At 50.6% G+C, this 23,685-nt stretch overlaps 1 protein-coding gene across 7 annotated transcripts in view; it reads right to left on the reverse strand.

Annotated features, from left to right (window-relative positions):
* Positions 1-23,685, reverse strand: part of OSBPL9 (oxysterol binding protein like 9) — a 127,424-nt gene that overhangs the window by 58,358 nt on the left and 45,381 nt on the right. For 6 of the 7 annotated variants that reach the window (XM_050961665.1, XM_050961664.1, XM_050961667.1 and 3 more), the window contains one exon: positions 842-937. In XM_050961665.1, the coding sequence (XP_050817622.1) occupies positions 842-937 (96 nt within the window). Of the gene's footprint in view, positions 1-841; positions 938-22,980; positions 23,048-23,685 lie in introns of all 7 variants that reach the window. The other variant, XM_050961670.1, reaches the window with a different exon arrangement.

Consider the following 23,685-nt stretch of genomic DNA (forward strand, 5'->3'; position numbering starts at 1 on the left):
CAACGTGGTGCATTGATGTGCGCTGCCTAGTGACCTGTGCCCAGAGCCCAGCAGGGGAGAGAAGCCGAGGCCCCGCAACTGCCAGGGACAGAGAACTCCGAGGCTGCGGGCGCCGATGCTCTCTGTCCCCAGCAGGTGCAGGGCTGCAGCTTCTTGAGGAGCTGTGACTCTGCGCTTGCCGGGGACAGAGAACTCCAGGGCTGCGGGCACCGGTGCTCTCTGTCCCCGGCGCTCTCTGTCCCTGGCAGGCACGGGTCTGCAGCTCCTCTTGAAGCCGGAGAGAAGCCGTGGCCCCGCGCCAGCCAGGGACAAAGCGAACCAGCACCCGTAGCCTCGGAGTTCTCTGTCCCCGGCAAGCGCGGGGCCGAGACTTCTCTCCCCTGCTGGGCACTGTCCTGGCAGGCGCCATGGCGTTGGGGACCACTGGTATTAGGCCTTAAAGGGGAGCCAACTTATGATTGCATTATATGCGATTTCGTGTTATGGCGGGCCACGTTATTGCGAGGTTTGACTGTGCTTTTCTGTGGTAGACCCAGAGAGCAAAGAGAAGAAAAGGAAAAAACTTCACCATAGGCAAACGCCAGGGATGAAAAATGCTTCTTAAGCATTTGACAGGCTTCTCATGTGGTCACATCTGCCTTAACTAATTCATTCCATCTCTTCTACTTCTACTGTGTCAAAGAATGTCTTCTCTGACACTGGATTGTAGTTCTGAAATATGGGTGATTCCCCACCACAGTTGCCCATAGAACAGGCCCTAACACAAGTTCCAGAGGAGACCCAAAGAGCACCTAACATTATCCACTATCTCTTTAAGTGCACAAGTGTTAGTTCAACATACCTTCAATTGGTCTATCAAGATCTGCAAATAAGCATCAGCCTCTGTAAGTTTCTTATCAAAATCCTGAACACTGGGAACAAATCTTGAATCCACACCCTACATAAAAAATAAAATAAAGAGAGAGAGAGAGAAATCAAATCTATAATAGTGTTTTTGAGCAATTTACTTGACTTATTCTATTTATTCATAACTGATGAGTGGTTAATAAAGGCTGGCTTATTTCTTTACATCATGTTGCATGTACCTAGATACATGTCAGAACATTTTAACCACAGTATGGTCTCCTGTTGTATTACAAGTGGTGCACAACATTGTGACATCCACAAATTGACAGTAGTCTTCATTGGTGTATGTACAGTTACCATAAACCCATACTACGACATTTAATTATGATTATTAAAAGTAGTTATTTTTCATGTAGACATTTCAATTTCATTTGAAAAAAAAAGTAAAAAGGAAATAATTTTCCTGTTTCAGTGACAAATGGCTACCATCAAATACCATTACACTGACTATGCCAGTCAACCAGTGCAGCTGCTGGATCACTGCCCTTTTAACAGCTGAAGTAGTACTTTCATCAATCAAAAGCCAGCTTGATTCATAGACGAGTAGCCAAAGAATGAACGAACAAACAAGAATACTGAACTAACCTCTCACTATTAGAAAGGGTCCCTCCCGTAAAGGATTTAAACTTCAATAGGGCAGCTGGGAAATTTAAATAGGTGGAAGTCCAGTTATTAGCTCCTTCAGAATGTGTAGTAATTTGTATAACTATTACGGTATATAAAAGTTCTGATCTCAATACATACACGCATAGATTTTTATTTTTCTGACTTGTGATTTTAAGTTCTCTGCTATAAAGCTGAATTAACAGAGTTTGTATTTAATATTTTTCCTTCTTAAACTGAAATTGTCTGTGTTAAAATAAGTGTGTTCCAGACTGGAACACCACATCTTTAATGGGAAAGGAAAATGGATTTGTGAAGTTGAGTACTCCTTTTTGTGCACCTGGCAGGTTTACACAGCACGAGTTTTGTTTTGTTTTTTTAGTAGCAGATGAGGCTGAAGGGTTTTCTTTCTGACCATACCCAACGTAGAAAATTAAGCCTCTCCCAAAGTATTATTTATACTGTATCATCCATGCAAGTGATAGTTTATAGATCAATAAGAAAGCATTCATGACCTTAAGAACTTTACAATGTATATCAAGACATGTGACAAAATGAGATAGGGAAGGGGCAGAAGAAAGGACAGACAAGTGTTACAACACTAACATAATCTGCAAGTTTTGAACTCTAAAGAATGGGGCCCTACCAAATTCACGGCCATGAAAAATGCATCATGGACTGTGAAATCTGGTCTCGCCCATGAAATCTGTTTTTCTGTGTACTTTTACCCTGTGCTATACAGATTTCACAGGGGAGATGAGCGTTTTTTAACCTGAGGGTCCTGACCCAAAAGGAGGTTGTGGGAGGGTCGCAGAGTTATTGTAAGAGGGTTATGGTATTGCCACCCTCGCTTCTGTGCTGCATTCAGAACTGGGTGGCCAGAGAGTGGCAGCTGCTAGCCAGGTGACCAGCTCTGAAGGCAGTACCCTGCCAGCAGTAGTGCAGAAGTAAGGGTGGCAATACCATACATTTCAGCTGCCTTTAGAGCTAGGTGACTGGAGAGTGGCGGCTGCTGGCCGAGGGCCCAGCTTTGAAGGCAGCAACGCAGAAGTCAGGATGGTAATATCATAATATGCCATCCTTACTTCTGCACTGCTCCTGGCAGTGGTGCTGCTTTCAGAGCTGGGCTCCCGGCCAGCAGCTGCCACTCTCTGGCCACCCAGCTCTGAAGGCAGCACCCTCACCAGCAGCAGCACGAACGCAAGAATGGCAGTACTGCAACCCCCCTACAATAACCTTGTGACTCTCCCCCAACAGTTCCCTTTTGGGTCAGGACCCCTACAGTTACACCACCATGAAATTTCAGATTTAAATATCTGAAATCATGAAATTTACAATTTTTAAATCCTATGACCATGAAATTGACCAAAATGGACGATGAATTTGGTAAGGCACTATTAATGAATGGGTATATACTGTAACAAATAAAGGTTACTCACCTGTAACCAGAGGGGGGCTTTGGTTGGTTGGTTTTTAGTTGACCTCTTCACATTCAGACTCTTGGGAATGCTTCAACAGCACAGCATGGAACATTGGTACATTCCCAAGATTCTGAATTTACCAAGGCCACTCAAAAAAAACAACAAAGCATTTAAAATATATTTTTGGATTTTATGTCTAAAGCTAAATTCTACATTTCTATGTAATTCTCTCCCACATTGTTAATTTTGTCAGTACAGGTTGGTTCCTTTTCTTTTTGTAAAAGATTGGTCCAGCATATAAAGAACTTTGTTGGTGTCCTTTGAGAGGATGAGGATACTATTATATGCAATGTAAAAATGACTCATTTATATTAGAATCTGCAAAACTGACCATATGTTATGGCGCATGAACAAATGTTTCATGCTAATAGAAAAACTAAAATACCTATTTTATGAGAGATTATTTTTTAATCTGCCTGCCAAGTCTTGAACTGAACTACAAAAGGAGGCCCTGATCCTGCACACTGTTCCCACAAGGATCGACCTAAATGGTACAGCTTGTAAGATGAGTGCATTCAGCAGCCGACAATCCATACTGGTCAAGTTCAAAACACCAACATTTTCAAGCCAGGGCTAAAAATGGGGGAAACACTTACTGATCATTGATCCAATAAAAAACTCCAAATCTTCATAATACCCTGATGTAACAACAAGGTATACAGAGGAACTAAACTAAGTAAACCAAGTAATTCTTAGGGAGGGATTTACTTGTGATAGTTATCTGATATACAGCTACAATTATGTAAAAATTAGTACAGTAAAAACTTTGTTATCCGGCATGTTAGGGGAATGAGTGGAGCTGGTCAGTCAAAAATTCCGGTTAACTAGGAGTTACACTTACCAATGGAGGAAGGGAATTTGGGTGCAGGAGGAAGCTCAGGGCTGGGGCTTGGGGCACGGGAGGGGTTTCAAGGTGCTGGATCTGGGCAGCGCTCATCTGAGGAGGCTACCTGAAAGCGGTGACATGTCCCAGCTGCTCCTGGGCAGAGGCACAGCCAGGCCGTTCTGCGCACTGCCTCCACATACAGGCGCCGCCCCTGCAGCTCCCACTGGCCGCAGTCCTTGGCCAATGGGAGCTGTGGAGCCAGCATTCGGGGCAAGGTGGGGGCTGCGCATGGAGCCCCCATGGCTGTTTCTCCATCTAGGAGCAGCAGGGACACGTTGCTGCTTACGGGGAGCCACCCAAGGTGAGTGCCGCCCAGATCCGGCATCCCGAAATTCCGGTTTCTACAGCTTTCCGATCGGTAAAGTGCCAGATAACACAGCTTTTACTGTATTGTGCTTCATGGCTAAAGGAAGAGAACACTACCTAGCAGACAGTGACATTATAACTGCTGCAAATGGTCTAGCACTCCCAGATACAAATTTCTGCTATATCAGTAAAAGAAAGACTTTATGTATCAAACCTATTTGAACTACAGAAGATTTCTGAAGACGCTGCACTATGTATCATTAACATCACAGCACAGAATACTGTGCAAACACAGTCTTTATATTGCATAAAATTGATAATTTTTACTGAAGTCACAAACCAAAATATTAATATGTGAATGGCATGGTATTTATAGTGGTGATTTTAGGATAAAAGGCCATTTCCAAGCTCCAGGCTCTTAGTGCTTACAAAATCCAATTTATATGATTTATTTTTGTATGTTATGTAATATTTCTTAAAATGTTTAAATATACAGTAAAATTCATCAAAATAATTTTAGAAGAAAAACCAACCACCAGCAGGAGAAAAATAATAAAATCAAGTACAGAATCTAGCTGGCAAAGAGAAAAGGTTTTATTTCTAAGCATAGTTAGGAGTTGGTTTGGAGAGACCAACAGATGCATACAAAGCTGCAGTATTTCACTAACCTGCTTTTGGTTTGTCTATTCAAGGGCAATTAAGATGCTGTCTGCTAATCTGCCAAACAAACCTACTGCTTTGCCTTATTTCAGGAACAAATTTAGATGGGATTGTTTTAAAGTTATAAAGTCAAGGTCAGCAACTTGTACAGTGAGATTATTATACAAGATACTACAAGTACAATTCAATGGTTCAGATTTGGTTGTTGACAGGCAATATTTGCAGGGCACAGTACACAAACAAGACAGACTTGAGTGGTAGGATTATTTTAATGCTTCTTGATCTGGCTATCAGAGGCTAAACTGGAGAAAGGAAAGTCTCTCCCCCTCTTTATGTGTAGATAACGCTTGGAAAGAAATAAATAAATGAAAATCAATGGAATGTTTCAAAAAAGTTCAGTACAATTACCAGAGACTGCAAGATGCTATATAAAAAGGTTTTTTTGTCACCTGAATTTACAACCATTATCAATGTGATATTTTTTTAAGATGTTGGTTTTGTTTCTCCATTTACATATATTTTCAGATTATGGAAGTCTTAATAAAAAAGGAGCTCAACAAGATGTTTTAGATCTTTAGAAATATGCTGATTCAGATTTTCAGTTAAAACCCTTATATCAGTTGAGCAAGATGTTAAAATAAGTGTATACGTTCCCTATCCCCCAAATAACCAGTACTGATTATATTGTACTTCAAATTCAGTTTAAGGAAGCAACATACAGTATTTGCCAGATACAGAAGGGGAGAAAGTGAAAATGCTAGGAGTACAATATATAAATTTGTTTTAAAGAGATGGAAATCTTCCATTAAAAAATTATTATTCTTCGTAAACTTTCAGTTATGTTTCCTAACATTCACAGGGTGAATTGAACTTAAACTGTTCTAATATTCATTGTACTGATCTCTGTGTAGTCCTTTTCCATATATCAACATACACAAAAGTTTCTAGTAATATGTTGAAAAAGAAGAAACATAGACCTTTTATATTTCACCCATGGGGTCCTTTTCTTTACGTCTCTAAAAACTTCTGATCTCCAAAACTGCTTTGAAACTGTAACTATTGGGCTTCTGCCCGCCCACTGCTAAAGGATCCACACACACACACACACACACACACACAGAGCCTAAGGGGAGGATCTACAGGACCTCAGAACCCCACTGATTCCGGGGAACAACTAATAAAAGAACAGGGACAGGAGTGCGGTCAAAGGGTCATAAGAAGGGAGCCTGACGGGGACACTGAGCAGAGAACCCCGGACAGCGCCCACTGCTCCTCGGAGGCGTCAAGGGAGCCAGTGGACGCCGCTCAGAAGAACTCTGCCCGGATACGTGAACGGACTACGGATCGGAAACAAGCCCCACAGTCACCGGAGTCCCCATCGGCCAACCTCCTCTCCCTGGTTGCGTGGATGGCCTTTTTAGCCAGGGCGAGGAGAAGATTGACCAGGAGGGCCACGGATAGGGAGTGTGTAGAGAAGGAGGTGAGGGGAAAAGTGCAGCCAGAAACGCAACAGGAGATTGGTGAGGAGCCGGTATAGGGGCTGCAACCTGGCGCACTCTAAGTAGACGTGCGCCAGGGTCTCCCTCACACCGCAGAAGGGGCAGGTGTCTGGGACAGGGGTAAACCGCGCGAAGTACACGCCCGTGCTCACGGCTCCATGAAGGAGCCGCCAACTAATATCCCCGACTGGCCTCGGGACCAGGATGGAGTAGAGGCTGGCCCACTGGGGCTCCTCACCCTCCAGAGGTGGCAGGAGGTCCCGCCACTTTGTATCGGGGCGGGACACAAGGGTGAGGAAGTGAAGGGTGTGGAGCACGAGCGTATAGAGATGCTTCCCTGGCACCGTTTGGAAACGGACCGGCTGCAGGTCGTGCAGCCAGCTTGCGGAGAAGGGGCAGGGGGGCCGGTCGGGTCTATGGGGCAGAGGCCTGATGAAAAGGTCCGGAGGGCTTGGGGTGGGCGGGGCATGCCCTCCCGCAGGACCCGGTCGAGGTAGGCCCGAGCAGCGGGTGGCAAAGCGGCCTCCACCTCCTGGAGTACGTGCCAGGGAGTACAAAGTCTGGAGAGTCCCATGCATTGAGTGAGCGTCAGGGGATCCAGCCAGTCTCCCCAGTTGTAGTCCAGGAGGTCTCCGACCCTGGTAGCTTCCGCCAGGACCAACCTCTGGCACACTGCAGGGGACTCCGCCACCTGCACACGGAGCTGGGGACTGTGTAGCAGGGGCTCCACGAGATCTGCCCCCTCGATGGCCGCCACGGACCTGGTTGCAGAGAACAGCTTCCAGGTCTGGAGGAGGTCCTGGCAGAAGACCAGCAGCCCGGAGAGGTCTCGCGGATAAAGGAGCTGCCGGTTCGAGATAAAGGAGCTGCCGGTCATAGCGGAGCCCTCGGAAGCGGAGCAGTAAGGCGTGCGCCAGGACTCTCCATGCTGGACTACCCATACCATAAAGAAGCCTCTGCAGTGCCTGGAGGCGGAAGACGTGGACCTGAGTGCGCAGGCACTTCAGGCCCTGCCCTCCTTCCTCCAGGGGCAGGTGGAGTACCCCTGCAGGGACCCAGTGCAGTCCTGGCCAAAAGAACTCCAGAACCACCTTCCGGAGGTAGGCCAGGAAGCCTGGGGCCGGGACCAGGGTGTTGAGCATGGACCAGAGCATGGACAGGACCAGTTGATTGAGCACCAGTGCCCTCCTTCGAAGGGAAAGGCACTGGAGGAGTCTTGTCCACTTCCGGAGCCGCTCCGCCACCCTGCCCTGCAAAGCTTGCCAGTTCTCCGGCGGAGACGGATGCGTGGCGGAAAGGTAAACGCTGAGATAGAGCAGCAGACCCACGCTCCACCAGATGGCCTGAAGCGCGGGCGGGAGGAAGCTCGCCTGCCACCCGTCCCCGACCACCAGGCCAGAGCTCTTGACCCAGTTGACCCAGGTGGAGGAGGCCGCCAAGTACACCGCCTGGCAGGCCTCCACCCGCGCCAAGTCGCCGGGGTCCTGGACCACGAGGAGCACATCGTCGGCGTACACCAACAGGACCAGCGCAGCTCCGGCTCCCGAAGCACCAACCCCATCAACCTCCTGCGGAGGAGACAGAGGAAGGGCTCGATGGCCAGAGCGTACAGCTGGCCCGAGAGGGGGCACCCCTGCCGCACTCCCCACCCGAAGCTGACCAGCTCGGTCAGGTCCAGTTGAGCCTGACCAGACACTCCGCGGAAGCGCACAGCACCTGGAGAAAACCCACAAACTGGGACCCGAAGCCTAACACTCGCAGAGCGCCCAGGAGATACCCGTGGTCCACCCTGTCGAACGCCTTCTCCTGATCCAGGGACAGGAGGGTGAACGACAGACCATCCCTGCACCCAAGCTCCAAGAGATCCCGGACCAGATAGAGGTTACCAAAGATGCTATGGCCCAGGACGTGTAGGTCTGGTCTGGGTGCAGCGAGATGGCCTTGGCAACGATTTTGTAGTCCGTGCTGAGGAGCGAGAAAGGACGCCAATTCCATAAATCATGGAGGTCCCCCTTCTTCGGCAATAAGGCGAGCACAGCTCGCCTGCACGAGAGAGGGAGGACCCCGCCCTGCAAGGACTCGGCCCAGACGCTGGCCAGGTCCGGGCCGAGGACATCCCAGAACACGCGGTAGAACTCCACGGTCAGCCCGTCCATGCCCGGAAACTTGTTGGTGGGCATGCGACAGAGGGCTTCCGAGAACTCGGCCAGAGAGAGAGGCAGCTCTAGCCGGTCCCGGTCACCCGCGCTGAGCATCGGGAGCCTGTCCCAAAGCACTCTGCGAGCGGCAGGATCAGTCGTATCCGGGGAGAAAAGGTGCGCGTAGAAGGTTCGGGCTCTCTCGCACATCTCCGCTGGATCCGTGAGGGGGGTGCCGTCCTCCACCAGAAGGCAGGTGACGTGCTTCTTGGCCCCCCTCCATTTCTCCAGGGGGTAGAAGCGGGAATAGCGATCTATCTCCTGAAGGAGGCAGATGCGGGAGCAAACAAAGGTGCCCCGAGCCCAATGGTCCTCGAGGACCCGGTGCTCCTCCCGCCTCTCCCGGCACGCTCCGCAAAGGGATGGATCCTCGGGGCTGGCAGCCAGACGCCTCTCCAGCTCTAAGACCTCCCGTTCCAACTGCCCTATCGCCGCATCCCTCTGTCGGCTGACACCCCAGGTGTAGTCACGGCAGAAGAGCCGGGCGCGAATGTTCCCCACATCCCACCAGCGCCGCACCGAGGAAAAGGCATGCCGCTGCCCTCGCCAGGCCAGCCAGAACTCCCGGAAGGAGGCCACGAAGCCCGCATTCTTCAGCAGGCTGTTGCTGAAGTGCCAATAGGACGGCCCCGGCCTCTCCACACAGAGAGGTCGTCACAGTAACGAGGTGGTGATCTGAAAAAGGGGCCAGCCGGACGCTGGAGGACTGAGCCCGTGAAAGGTGGAAGCATGACATGTAGATGCGGTCCAACCGGGAGTGGCACGACTGATGGGCTCCCATCCGGACATAGGTGAACGTTGAGACATCGTCCGGGTGGCGGTCGCGCCAGATGTTCACCAGGGAGTGATGCTTGACGATCTCCCGGAGGACGTCCGCGGCGGCCGGGCTCTGCTCGGTCCCCGAGCGGTCCCACTCCTCTAGGATGATGTTGAAGTCCCCGCCCAGGACCAGGCACTCACGAGGATCCAAGAAGCCAAGGAAGGCAGACGCCTGCTGATAGAACGGCAGCCGCTCCAGGCCCGATGTCGGGGCATAGACGTTCACAAGGTTGACCACGAGCCCCTCCATGCGGACCCGGAGGTGCAGCAAGCGGCCCAGCTCAGCCTCGGCGACCCCCAGCACCTCGGGCTGTAGGAGAACAGGGTAGCCACTCCAGCCCTACAGGTTGCGAGATGGCTGAAGTAGACCCCATCCCCCCACTCCAGCCACCAGTTAGCTTCGGCGGCCAGATCCGTGTGGGTCTCCTGCAGGAAAACCACAGAGTACCCCTACTCCCGAAGGAAGAAGAGCACCTGGCTCCTGCAGAAACCCACCCTACGGCTCCAGGTGTTCAAGGTGGCAAACGTGACGAATGCCATGAGGAGGGCTGGGAGGGATCCTCGCCAGCAGGGGTGCTCACGGCCCGCGTTGGGCTGCGCAGAAAACCATGACCCACCGTGAAGGTGAGCAAGGAGTCACGGAAGCTGCGGACCCGGTGGTAAGTCGCGGCACCCTGCTTCCCGGTCCTCTTGCCCTCCTTCATGAAGGCCCTCGCAGCCCGGAGGATCTGGTGGAAATCCCTCCAGTGCTGGAGAGCAAGCGCTAACTTGTTGCGCGAGCCCCTGACGTCTTCCAGGAACTCCCACAGCTCCTCTCGCAGCGTATGGGGGGGGTAGGGTCACTGGCCTCCGGTGACCCACCAGTGGGGCCTCTGGCACAGCCCCGTGGCCCACTGAGATGGGCAGGCAAGGGGCGGACCCGAAATGTGGTGCCTGCTGGGCCGGCGCCACACGCTCCGCCTCAGACCCCGGCTCAATGGAGGGCAGCGGAGGGAAGAGTGCAGCCCCTAGGGGGTCGGGACTGTGAAACGTAAAGGCCACTCCCTGGGGGTCACCCTCCGGGAAAGGGAAGGAGACAGCCCCAGGGGCAGCAATAACATCATGGGAGGTGGAGGGGACAGGGATGAGGTCAGGAGTAAGGGCAGGGCTGGGGTCAGGAGCAGGGTTGGAGGGAGGGACAGAGATGGGGCCCTGGGCCGCAGGAGCCTGACTGTCAGGAGGTGGCTCCTCGTGGCCAGGCTCGGGGGCCTGAGGGGTAAGGAGGAGGTCCCCAGTGACGCAGGGCCCAGGCTCAACAGCAGGTATGACAGCTTCAGTGTTGAGAGACGTAAAACCTTCAGTGGGGCCCCCGCCCAGGAAGGAACTTGGTTGCCCGGCACTACCGAGGGATGCCCCTGTTAGCTCGTCTCCTGGCCACGAGGCACCGGCCGTCGCCTCAACAGGCTTGGCGACCATCAGCTGGGTGCCATCCATGGCCGGGCAGGTCGAGGAGTCCAGGGGACCCTCGGACGCGGGAGCAGATGCAGCAATCAGAATGATGGAACACGGAGAAGGGGGAACTGGGGTGAGGTCAGCTAGGTCGAGGCCCGCTGGCAGAGGGTGATCCTCCCCCTGGGTGACCGGGGTCAGACTCAGGGCCTCAATCTCCTCAAAGATGGAAGGGAGCTCACCTCCCACCACCCCGGGGTCGTCCCCACTCGCACCTGAGGTGACGCTCACCGCGGGTGTTGTAGGGGACACACGTGGCAAGGGAATAGGAGGGGCCTCATCCGGGGCCTCCGCCGGGAGGGACTGTGGAGGAGGGATGGTGGTACCCTCGGGTGCTGCCACGTCTTCCCTAGCCGGAACTGGCATATGGACCGATCCCATGGGCATGGCAGAAGGCTCGGTGTCTGCGGCCCCCTTTCTGGTCTTATGGGGGGCTTCCGCATCAGGTGGCACGAGCGGAGCTCGAGCCTTCCGCTTGCCATGCTTACCCTGCACTAGGGTCCAGCCCTCCATGGCCTCGACAGGGGTTGGGTCGGAGGGCAGGGATGGTGATTCGCGGACTTGGAGAGGTACTGGTGGGACAGCCGGAGGGAGGGACAATTCCCCTGGGGAGAGCCCTCTCCCACGCCTGGCAGTACCCCTGCTGCATCCTCCTCCACAGGCCCCACCAGAGCGCAGGCAGCGGAGGTGAGGCCCGCCCGCTCAGCTGGGCGCACTGGAGGAGGTCCCCCTGTGGCCTGACCAGGAGCAGCGATGGATTGAGGAGAAGGAGGGGTGGCCCTGGGCACCGGGCAGCCAGCGGCACCGGCGATGACAGGGCCGGCACCCTGCCGGGGCTCAGGGGTCCCGGGCGCTCCTCTGAGCCGGGCCAATGGGCAGTCCCTCCGGACGTGCCCAGTCGCACGGCACAGGTAACACCGGGCCTCCCCTGTAGAGTAGTGCACCCGGTAATGGGCCCCCTGGTAGGGGACCAGGAAGGACCCCTCGAGCGCCTCTCCACCATGCGCCGCTGGCAGCAGTTGAAGCTGCACCTGCCGGTGGAACGAGAGGACGTGTCGGAGGGCGGGGTCCTTGCAGCCCAAGGGGAGAGGGCTCATAACAGAGATGGGCTTCCCCAGAGTCGAGAGGGCAGGTAGCAGGGTGGCATTGGGAAGGAAGGGAGGGACGGACATCAGGACAACACGGACACCCAGGTCCTCCAGCGGCTCCAGGGGGACGAACACGCCCCCCACCGCCAGGCCCTTCTCCATCGCCTCCTGGGTGGCAGCCTCCGAGGCAAGGAAGAAGACAACCTTGCCATACATCTTGGAGGCCACCACGATGGCCGTGGGCCCCACCACACTTGCCAACACCCACACGTAGGTCTCCACGTGGGGCGAGGCAGGCACCAGGAGGCAACGGACGCCGTGCTTCCTGGTCAAGGTGGGGAAGGGGCCCCGGCCGCTGTAGATGGTAGCAGAGGCGGCGGTCGGGGGAGATGACGTAGTGGCGGTGGGGGCATATGCCCTGGGGGCCAGGGGAGGGGCACCCGCAGAGCTGCTGGAAGGAACAGCGGGGAAGGGCGTCGCGGCCGGTGGTGGGGCCGCAGCAGAGGTGGCAGGCTCCGCCATGGAGGACTTAGTTTTCCTAGCGGGGCCCTTTCCCTTCTTCTTGCCCTGGCCCTTCCCGCCAGCTGGGGGGGCTCCCCCAGAAGCAGAGGGGGAGAGGAACATGGCGGCAGCAGAGGACACCCCGGCGCCCGCCGCTGCCAGCGCCCCAGTGAGAGTCGTGGCAGGTGGTCCGGCAGCGGCGGCAGCGGTAGAGACTAGGGGGGCGGTCGAGGGAGCAGGCAGGGTAGGGAGGACAGGGGTCGTCCCAGGGGTCCCACCTGCTGCGTCCCCCGCCATGATGAGTAGGGAGGGAGGGGAAACACTGGAGAAAGGGAGGGGAGGGGAAGCAGGTCAACCACTCCGCCCCGCTAGGCTGTGGGCAGGGGAGGAGGGTGCCAAAATGGGGGAGGGGAGGCAGATAAGGGGCCAAGCAAGGACTTGGGGGCGGGTCTCAGTCACCAACACGGGAGTGAAAGCCGGCTCCTCTAGCTGCACTAGGGGAGGGGAAAGATACAATAGCAATTGGGGGGTGCAGTGCAAGAGGGGAAACTCAAACGGGGGGGAAGCACAAGTGCACTAAAGGGGCATGGGCGCACGAGGGGAGGGGGCCGTAGGGGAAGGGGAGCAACCAGGCTGGGAACGGGGCAGAGGGACCAAGGGGCTAACTGCAAGGCTGAGGGGGGACAAACAATGCTGTAAGGGGAGACAGGCGGGGCAGACAAACAAACTGAAGCTGGGGGCGGGGGCAAAAGGCTATACGGGGCAGTGGGGCAGGCAACAAGGGGCAAAGCTAGGGGGCCTGTTGCAGAGGGAAAGGGGTCAGTCCGGGGGGGGGGGTGTTCGTGCACCCATGAGCACTTGTGCAAAGGCAGAAGGTTTGACTGGCTGCTGCTGGAGGCCCAAACAGTGGCAAAAGGGCGTGGCAGGCCAGGCAAAGCAGCTGAGTCCCAGAGGTGGGCACCGAGGCAGATGGTAAGCCGTCTGTGGGGGTGGTGGAGGGGGTAGCGGTGGTGGTGGGGGTTGGGAGGCGGGGACACAGATGGACCAGGGGGCAGGCTCCACGCCACACCCCCTGTGCCCCTACAAACACAGTCTATGCCCCCACCACTACAGCACAGTCAGAGAGTTACTCAGTCCTGAAAGGCCCCCTCCACAGCGGTCTTCAGAGACCTGTATGCTCCCCCAGCAGCAGGTGGTCCTCTCAGTCCTCACTTTCCTCCAGGCTCCAGCAGCTCCCCAGGCAAACACAGCGCCAGCAGCAGCAGCTCCTCCTCCAGCAACCCTGGTGGCCAGGCAGGAAGGACCCCTCACAGGTAATAGCAGCGGTGGCGGTGGGGGTCCTGGCTTCTCCCTCCGGAGGTGGAGAAGTGGGGGCCGGCTAGCAAGGCCCCCCCACCCCTCACTCAGCAGCAGCAGTCCGGGAGGGTGCACTCCAGCCAGCAGCAGCTGCCCAGGAAGGGAGAAGGAGCTCCAGCCAACAGGGCAGCCAGAGAAGGGGGAACGCTCCAGCCAGCAGGGCAGCCCAAGCAGACAGAGCGCTCCCTGTAGCTGGATGGTGACCCAGCTCCTGCCCTTTGGGGCTTGAAACAGCCCAGAAGAGGGTTGGGGCAAGAAGCCTGGGCTGATTAGGGAAAGTAGCCTCAGCTGTGGCCACGCCCCAGCCACGCCCCAGTTGGGCCCAGCTGGTCCCTATAAGAGGCTGTGAGCTAGAAGCCCAAACAGTTTCTCTCTGGCTTTAGAGGAAAATGGGTCTGGCTGCAGGAAGCTAAAGACAGGGTGCCTGAGTGAAGCAGGGCTGGGGAAAGGCAGAGGAGCTGGAGAGCTCCAGCCTGAAAAGCCCCAGGCTGCAGCCTAGTAGAAGGCAACAGGTACTGGGGGTTGCAGAGGGCAGCCCAGGGGTAGGCCAAGGCAGCAGGTCCAAATCCAATCTTGCCAGTGATGAGTACTGAGGCTGATACTGCAGTCTGCCCCAGGGAGTGGGGACTAGACGATCACTGACAGTAGCCATATACTGAGGCAAGGTAGGAATAGTGGGTGGGGGTTCGCTGGGGAGGGGGACCCTAAGACTGAGGGGTTACTGCCAAGGGCAGCACCCCAGTAAAAGGGCACTGGGTCCAGGGAGGGACACAGAGGACAGGCAGATCACCAGCCTGCAGAGGGTGCTCTGGAACTGGAATTGAGCTATTTCCCAGAAGTCACTAGCAGGAGGCACCACAGGGGTGAGTCCGCTCCTCTACAGAAACCAATGAAGTAAAAATTGGAGCTGCTCATTGTGCCTGCCCCAAAACACAAGATTCCGTGGTTGGAAGTTGATGCTAGACAAATTCAAACTGGAAATTCAATGCAAATTTAAAGTAATTAGCCATTGGAACAATTTACCAAGTGTTGTGGTGGATTCTCCATCACTGGAAAATTTTAAATTAAGATTGGATTTCTTTCTAAAAAGATATGCGCTAATTCAACTGTTCTCAAACTGTGGGTCGCAACCCCATTTTAATGGGGTCGCTTGGACTGGTTTTAGATTTACTGTGGTTCAGGGCTGGAGCCCCACCTCATGGGGCTGAAGCCAAAGCCCAAGGGCTTCAGCCCTGGATGGCAGGGCTCGGGTTACAGATCCCCTACCCAGGGCTGAAGCATTTTGGCTTTGACACCCCAACCACACACACTCAGTGCGGCGAGGCTTGGATGGGTTCAGATTTCTATACGACCCTCCTGGGGTTGTATAGTAATTTTTGTTGTCAGAAGGGGGTCGTGGTGCAATGAAATTTGAGAATCCCTGCACTAGTTCAAAATAAATTAATTCAGGGAAGTCCTATGGCCTGTGTTATGAAGCGTGTGCAGAGTAGATGATCACCCTCTTCCCTTCTGGCGATACAACCTATGAATCTATGAAAAAGAACTGACCATGTGATGTACCTAAAAACAGACAACAAGAGATGCGAAGTCACGTAATACAATGTTGCATTTTTTACCTTTTAAAACTATACTTGACATTATTTGAGAAAGTAGAAAAATTACTTAATTACACACAAATAAGCAGACCTGCTTAGACATTCAGCAGCAAGGTGGCCTCCTCCACAGCTGGGGATGAGGACTACTTCTCATGGTCTTGATCAAGTGTCTTCTGCTCTGCCCTGCCAGGACTGCAACCTTCTTCACAACTAGTGCCTGCAGAGATTGGGTGTTACCTACCTCATTCACTCACCAGCCAGAAGTGTGGGAGCCATAAGAAACTGTGCAGCAGAGGAGTGGCTTCCCCCACAACCTGGGGCTCATCCTCCTTCATAAAGCCTTGGCTGGGGCCCTCTGCTCTGCCAGACATGAATGATCCAGCCTCCCCACTGCCTTGTGCTTGCAGGCATTAGGTGTCACTGGCCCAGCAGCCATACAGGGAGCCATCTACAGCTCCGCTCTCTCACTCCCATGATAGCAGGGCTGCAGAGAGCTCCCCATGCTGCTGGTGACACCCAATCCCCGCAGGTGCATTGCAATTGTTAACGGATTTCCCCTCCCTACCTCCATGGTGTAGCAAATTATGAATGTATGAAATTGAAGAATTAGACTTAGCTTAACATTTGTTAAGGAAATGTGTGTGTTGTAAATAAAGGCCCTGACTAGAAAGTAGAAAGAAGGCCTTAAATAATAAATTATAAGGCCAGAAGGAATGAAGTAGGGAGGATGTCTGGTTTAAAGAACTAATACAATAAGGTAAAGTTTTTAAAAAGGCGGCTTCTGACGGACAGGGGTGACTGCAGATTGTTTTAAATAAGAATCTGCCTTAAAATGAACCAACACGGCCCTTCCTGACCCTCACACCAGTGTTAAAAGTCCACATGAATCCATGTGCAATAGAAAACTGTTGGAGAGAAAAAAGAAGGGGAACAAAGGCCTTGGGAAGAAAGGAGATTGTAAATCTTATCTGGATTAAGACTGAAAATAAGGGGGAATTGTCTCAAACTGTTTTTTAGCTGAAATCAGTACTTGGCAGTGACATCACTAATATTTGTTGAAAGGTATAAACAAAAGTAAACTCTTACAGGGGTTCTCAAACTTCATTGCACCATGACCCCCTTCTGTCAACAAAAAATACTACAGGACCCCAGGAGGGTGGACTGAAGCCTGAGCCCCAAGGCCTGCCACCCGGAGGGGAGGAGGAGAAGAGAGGAGGAGTGTGAAGCCAAAGCCCTACTGCCCTAGGCTTGGGGCCAAAGCCGAAGCCCAAGGGCTTCAGCCCCAGACAACCCTAGCCCTGCTGCCCAGGGCTGAAGCCCTTGGGCTTGGTCTTTGGCCCTGGGCCCCAGCAAGTCTAAGACAGCTCTGGAAACCCGATTAAAATGGAGTCCCAACCCACAGTCTGAGAACTGCTGTCTTAAAGGGTACATTGCTAATACCTGCCTGACCACACTGAAGCCAACCAACATGGGTCTAAGCACCCCAAGTTTAGCCCATCTGTAAGTATCTCAATCAAATGCTTATAAATGTTTTGTCACTGTTTGGATGTAGTAAATTACTCACTATTTAGGCACCTTTAGAACAATATTATAAGGCCTTTGAATTTAACAAAGGAATTTATGGTTACCTTCATGTTTGGTGGTTTCCCATATTAATAATTTCAAATATTAATTCTCAACATATGCATTTCAGGTGTGTCATCTGAAATCAACATTTACCAACAGTTATAGATTAAAATCAAATCCTGCTGAGCTCCTCTTTTATAGCAATATGGAAACATGCATCCTGGGTATATATTTGTGGGACGGAATGAACGTTGAAAGGCATAGGAGTTTTTAGTACCACTTTCTCAAACATTCTTTAAACTATCACAGGAATATCCCAACAAGATGCTGGAAAGGAACTTCACAAGAATGTAATACAGTGTAACTTCAAAGTTATGAACACCTCGGAAATGAAGGTTGTTCGCAACTCTGAATAAAACATTATGGCTGTTCTTTCAAACGTTTACAACCAAACATCGACTTCCTACAGCTTGGAAAGGAACTTCACAAGAATGTAATACAGTGTAATTCCTTTCCAAGCTGTAGGAAGTCGATGTTTGGTTGTAAATGTTTGAAAGAACAGCCATAATGTTTTGTTCAGAGTTGCGAACAACCTTCATTCCTGAGGTGTTCATAACTCTGAACAAAACACTATGGCTGTTCTTTCTAACGTTTACAACCAAACATCGACTTCCTACAGCTTTGAAACTTTACTATGCTGAAGAAAAATGCTTCTTTCCCTTTTTATTTTTAACTAGCTTACATTTAACCCAATACTGTACTGTATTTGGTTTGTTTTTTCCACTCTACTGTTACCTGATTGCATACTTCCAGTTCCAAATGATGTGTGGTTGACTGGTCAGTTCACAACTCTGGTGTTTGTAACTAAGGTTCTACTGTACATATGATTTTAAACTATTTTGTTTAAAGTTAGTTCTGCACTAGAAAATTAAGAGTTAAAGGAAAAGAAAGCTTAGGGGGAGATAGCATAGGAATAAAATGGAAAGTTATTATTTTAAAATAAGTAAACACTATATTTACAAAGAAAAACTGTAGCTTTGAAGGTGTTTATTTTTTCTACTTGAAACAAAGGCAGAGCTGTAACAATATTAGAAAAAAAGTCAGCTCTGCCACATTTCAGGAAAGATGTTGACAAACTGGAGAAAGTCCAGAGGAGAACAAAAAATGATTAAAGGTCTAGAAAATATGACCTATGAGGAAAGTTTGAAAAAATTGAGTTAGTTTAGTCTGCAGAAGAGAAAACTGAGGGGACATATTAACAGTTTTCGGCAAATAAAAGGATGTTACAAGGCGGAGGGAGAAAAATTGTTCTTGTTAACCTCTGAGGATAGGACAAGAAGCAATGGGCTTAAATTGCAGCAAGGGAGGTTTTATGTTGGACATTAGGAAAAACTTCCTAAGTGCAAGTGTAGTTAAGCATTGGGATAAATTACCTATGGAGGTTATGGAATCTCCAAGTTTTTAAGAGCAGGTTAGACAATCACCTGTCAGGGATGGTATATATATATAATACTCACTCCTGCCTTGAGTGCAGAGGACTGGACTAGAAGACCTCTCGAGGTCCCTTCCAGTCCTACTATTTAAGGAGACTATATACTTATTTCCCCGCCCCCCGAAAAAAAACTTCTCTACACTGGGGGGAAAAAATGAATCCAGCTTTGCAACCTGAGCTACCTCTGCGAAAGAGTCCTCAAACAAGGGTGGATTAAGGCAGCAAAGGAGGAGAAGCGGTTGCCTACAGTAAGGGTTAGATCAGCTTAACTACACTTCGCAGAGATGTGGATTTTCACAGTCCTGAGCGACAGTTAAGTCAACTTAATTTTCTAATGTAGAACAGGCCATAGCTGCAGCTGTACTGAATGGTGAAAGAACTACTTGGAGCAGCTTGGCAGAGCTATGATTGTAACATGAGGCAATCTGGAGGGGCTGTGTCCCTGAGTCCCTTTCTCTGACCCCTGTGTGTGTGATCAAAGGAAAGAGGTATATGTGCACTCTGAGATATCCAGTCTCTCTCAATTCAGTGCTGTGTTGTGCAACGCCCCCTCTAATTGTTTCCATCCATCTGCGGAATAAATTTTATTATGTGCAGCACCAGTATCGAGGTAATATGCGGATGTGCGCTATCACTCCGTACTTTCATAGCAGCCCTTATCCAACTAAGAGCTCACAACGTCCTACTGTTAGAACCTAACTGGGTCTTAGGGAAGGTCTGTCTTCAGGAGACATCTGCAGTATCCATCTATTCATTCCTACAGCCTCCCTCAATAAGGATCAGTACATGCTCCACAAACTAGACATATAAATGCACCACTGAAATGCAGCCACCTCTAGAGAGGAAAGTCAGCAGCCAGCTAGGCCAACAGCACAGAGAGCACTATGTAGTAGTTTGGAAAGAGAAGGGGAATTTTGGACAGGAAGAATCGCTTCCTCTTATGCAAAATGCTTGAGACATTTAATGTTCAGACAGGGCTTAATCTGTAAAGATCTCATCTGACTGTAAAATATAAATACCATATTAGAAATCAACATACATGTTTCACTAAGGCTCAACATTTTCAAAAATACTCAAAATTCCCCTTACTACCATCCTCTTGTATTAACAATACAAAGCACTTTAAAAGTCTATAGACTACTCAACCTTCATGTTGTTTATATTTTTACATTGGATCAGCCTGGACAATTAAAGTAGCACAGTCAAATCACCTTCAGATTCTCATGCGCACGTACAATGTTCCAATGTCTGGGTTATTATAGTGAAACACATAGTTCTGTAAATTTACACAGCACTTTACAGACACATGGTCCGCTCAGGCAAACTTTCACTTGACATGAAGTTCTGCCACTTCTTTTCATGAGGCCACTCACATGAGTAACAGCTACATGAGTAATACCTTTCAGGATCAGGCCCCTAGATAAACCACAAAAGCTTTGCAAACAGTGCTAAGGGAAGTTTAAATCCACAACAGGGAATTGTCGTCACTGGAAATCAGACAAAAACAGTCACAAAAATATTTCCAATATTCCTAGTTTTGGTAATTTCCTCTTAAAACACAAATCTAAAAGCCAACGATATTTAGTGCTTTTCATTTATAAATTTCAGTGTTTTACAGAGGAAGGTCAACATCGTTATTCTCATTTGGAAAATGGGGAACTGAGGCACAGTGTGGGGTGAGGTGACTTTAAGGCCACACAGAAACTCAGTGGGAGAACTGGGGAAAGATCCAAAGTCTCTTGACTCCCAAGGATTCCAACTCCCAGCCCCAGGGCTGGGAGAGAGGACTCACTCCCCAGAGCCCGGGTGGACAGGGCAGGCAGCAAGCTCCTCCTGGGGCTGGAGGGGTAGCCAGTCCTGCCTGTGCATCACCATCCCCCACCTCACCCCATTACCCTGCACCCACCACCCACCTCAGCCCGCTGCCCTCCACTGCCCATTCTCCACCCATCTCCCCTCACTGCTATTTACCAAAACATGCAGGTCCACCTGTGGCTATGACCACGTACACACCAGTACTAACAAGTATGTGGCCCCTGATGGCCCCTTGTGCAGCTACACAGGCATGCAGCTTAGAGGGAGCACTGATGTTATGTAGGCTGTATCACTATTGGGGCACAGGGATCTTCTTGCTATGAGGACTGTCAGAAGCTAGGTAGATGAGAATGGTCTGTTAAGCTTAAATGATACATAAATGAAACTACCATATAGTGTTAGATGGCATTGTGTGCATAAGGTTGAAAAAGGTGTTATGTTCGTTCTGTGGAGTAGGCTGAGTGATTGTAGGGAGGGTGCAGGTAGCTCCTGTTCAGTACAGTGCAAATGTAGAACATGAGTATGTTTTATGGACGTAATGGAACATTGCTCAAAAGACAATGAGTTAAGGATGAATGGGCATGGACCTCAACTCTATTTCCTGACCCCCTGTAGATGGGGAGAGCTCCCCATGCCACAGCTCACGTGAGGGGGCTCAGCCCCCATAGCTGGGTAGAGATCCCTCCCAGATCCTTGTTCACACATGGAAAGGGAGAATGTGAGGTTGACAGGACCCCTGCCCCTATTCTCCTCCAGTCCCTCTGCCACTTGCCTACATGTCCCTCTTCCCAGTCTCTCACACTACCTTCCCCCTACTCTTTCTAACCTCCACTCCTTCAGCCCACCATAGTCCCCTAAATCCTCTAATCCTCCACTTCCACCCATTCCCATTATCCCCATCTCCTTAAGCCCTGTCACTCTATCCATCTCCCCACTGTTCTGCTTCCTAATTCCCCCTCTTACACCTGCAAATCCTTGCTGGGAGAATTTTTTCTTCTTCTTTTTGAAAAGCTTCAGTGCTTTCTGCCTGCTGTACTCAGATCTCCAAAACAGAAAAACTTTGACAGAGGCAAATTGTAGCAAATGGCCTCCTCTTTTATTTCAGATTTTTGACCAGGGTTGGATTTGAACTTGCCTCTCTCTCTCCCTCCACCTGCTCAGGATAATATTTGGTGCTTGAGTCTTAGAGCTTTTCTACACTTAAAACATTACAGCAGCACAACTAAGCCACTGTAGCACTTCAGTGCAGACCAATACCTATGCTGACAGGAAGGGTTCTTCCACTGGCGTTTAAGTAATCCACCTCTCCAACAGGCTGTATCTAGGTCAATGGAAAAATTCTAAGGGAGGACCTAAAGCTGTCTACACCGATGGGTTGGACTGGTATAACCAAGTCTCTCAAGCGAGTGGAATTTTCACACCTCTGAGAATTGTAGTTATACCAGTGTAAATTCCTAGCGTACACCAGGCCTTGGGCATGACCCTAAGTGGGGAAGCAAACTCTTTTGCTAATAATGTCACAAATTTTGCTCTCCAAAAGGGCTAGTGGGCACTATGCACTGTCTGAAGGCAACCCTCAACCATGTGACAAAGTTGTGCCAGAATCAGAGCCATGGTTTTTGATCACCAGGTGTATGCAAAAAAGCAATGCAAAAAATGTCAATTTAAAGAAAATCTGCTTTTTTCAGATGGCTGTATCTCAGGAACCCCTTGTTCGAATGACCCTCAATTTGGATCACTAAAGCTACTCTGTGACACACCAAATTTCAAGACAATCCAAGTAAAAGTGTGCAATTTAGAGCACTTAGAAAAATCAAGCTTTAAACAGAAACTTGGTTTTAACCTTAGCTATAGAAGTGTCAGTCTCCTATAATAGATTTTTACCACAATACTGGTGATTCATCTAGCAATGATATATTATGTTACGTTCTTGCCCTTATACCTGGGGTAACAGGCCATGAGCGGTAGTCTTAATTACCTGCACAACTTTGTTCCTAATCTATACTTAATTAGGTCCCAGATTACACAATTCATATGCCTAGCTCTCTCCTCTAAATGGACGACCTTGGGGGTGAGGGCGGGAGGAAAAAAGTTATCACACTGGCCTGTTCTACACTTTGAAGTTAAGTCAACATAAGCCACCTTGCATTGATCTAGTTGTGCATGTGCCTACACTTAAATTGGTCTCTCACTGATGTAAGCACCCCATTATGGCAGTGCAGTTACACCATCTTCCTGTAAGAGTAGCAAAGAATCCTGTGGCACCTTATAGACTAACAGATGTTTTGGAGCATGAGCTTTTGTGGGTGAATAACCACTTCGTAAGATGCAGAAAGCTCATGCTCCAAAATGTCTGTTAGTCTATAAGGTGCCACAGGATTCTTTGCTGCTTTTACAGATCCAGACTAACACGGCTAACCCTCTGATACTTGACACCATCTCCCTGAGTGTCATCGAGCCATGGTCAACACATTGATGTTGGCACAACATGAGTGTCGACACTATATTACCTATGTAGACCATAAAATAGTCTTCCAGCAGCTGTCCTACAATTCCTGACATTGACCGTGCTGGTCACAATTGTGAACTCCAGGGAACATGGAGACTGAAAGCCCTCACACTTGAAAATCCAGTGAATTTTTTAAATGCCTTTTCCTGATTGTCCAGCTTGGTAAGCAGACCCAGCAGCTCCCCATTGTCATACACAACTGCCCAGCTAACCATGCCAGCAACATGCTCCAGCTGTGTTCTGGCCTGGAGCAGACAGGAAACAGTGGATCTCCTAAGCCTGTGGAGAGAAGAGGCTGTGCAAGCACAGCTACAGACCAGCCAGAGAATTGTGGACACCTACAAGCAGGTTGCACAGGGGATGGAAGAGAAGGGATACGACAAGGATCAGCAGCAGTGCAGCGTGAAAGCAAAGGAACTGCAACAGGCATACCAGAAGGCCAGGGAGGCCAACAGTCAATCCGGTACCAAGCCACAGACCTGCTGCTTTACAAAGAGCTGCATGCCATACGTGGAGGAGACCCCATCATCACCTCATACGTCACTGCATATGTGGCGCCTTCAAAGGGATCAAGCCATAGGCCCCTGCTGCGAACAGCAACAATGAGAAAGACGTGATACATGTGACTGGTGGAGGAGGACAGGAAGAGGGAGGGTCCAACTATGTAGCGAGCCAGGATCTGTTTGAGACTCCACTGTAGTCCAGTTAGTCACAGGACTTGAGCACAGGTGAGCCTGATGCAGGGAAAGGTAACTCAAGTGTGTGTAAATTTCTTTCCCATTACAATAATGGGACCCCAAACTTGAAACTTTCATGGAGATACTCTGCAATCCTCTTCCAAAGGTTTCTAGAGATGGCAGCCTAACTTCTTCCTCTGCATCAGGAACTTTCCCACGCCAGTCGGCACTAACTTCAGT

Source organism: Gopherus flavomarginatus, chromosome 7 (genome assembly GCF_025201925.1).
Source record: "Gopherus flavomarginatus isolate rGopFla2 chromosome 7, rGopFla2.mat.asm, whole genome shotgun sequence".
Taxonomy (NCBI): Eukaryota; Metazoa; Chordata; order Testudines; family Testudinidae; genus Gopherus; species Gopherus flavomarginatus.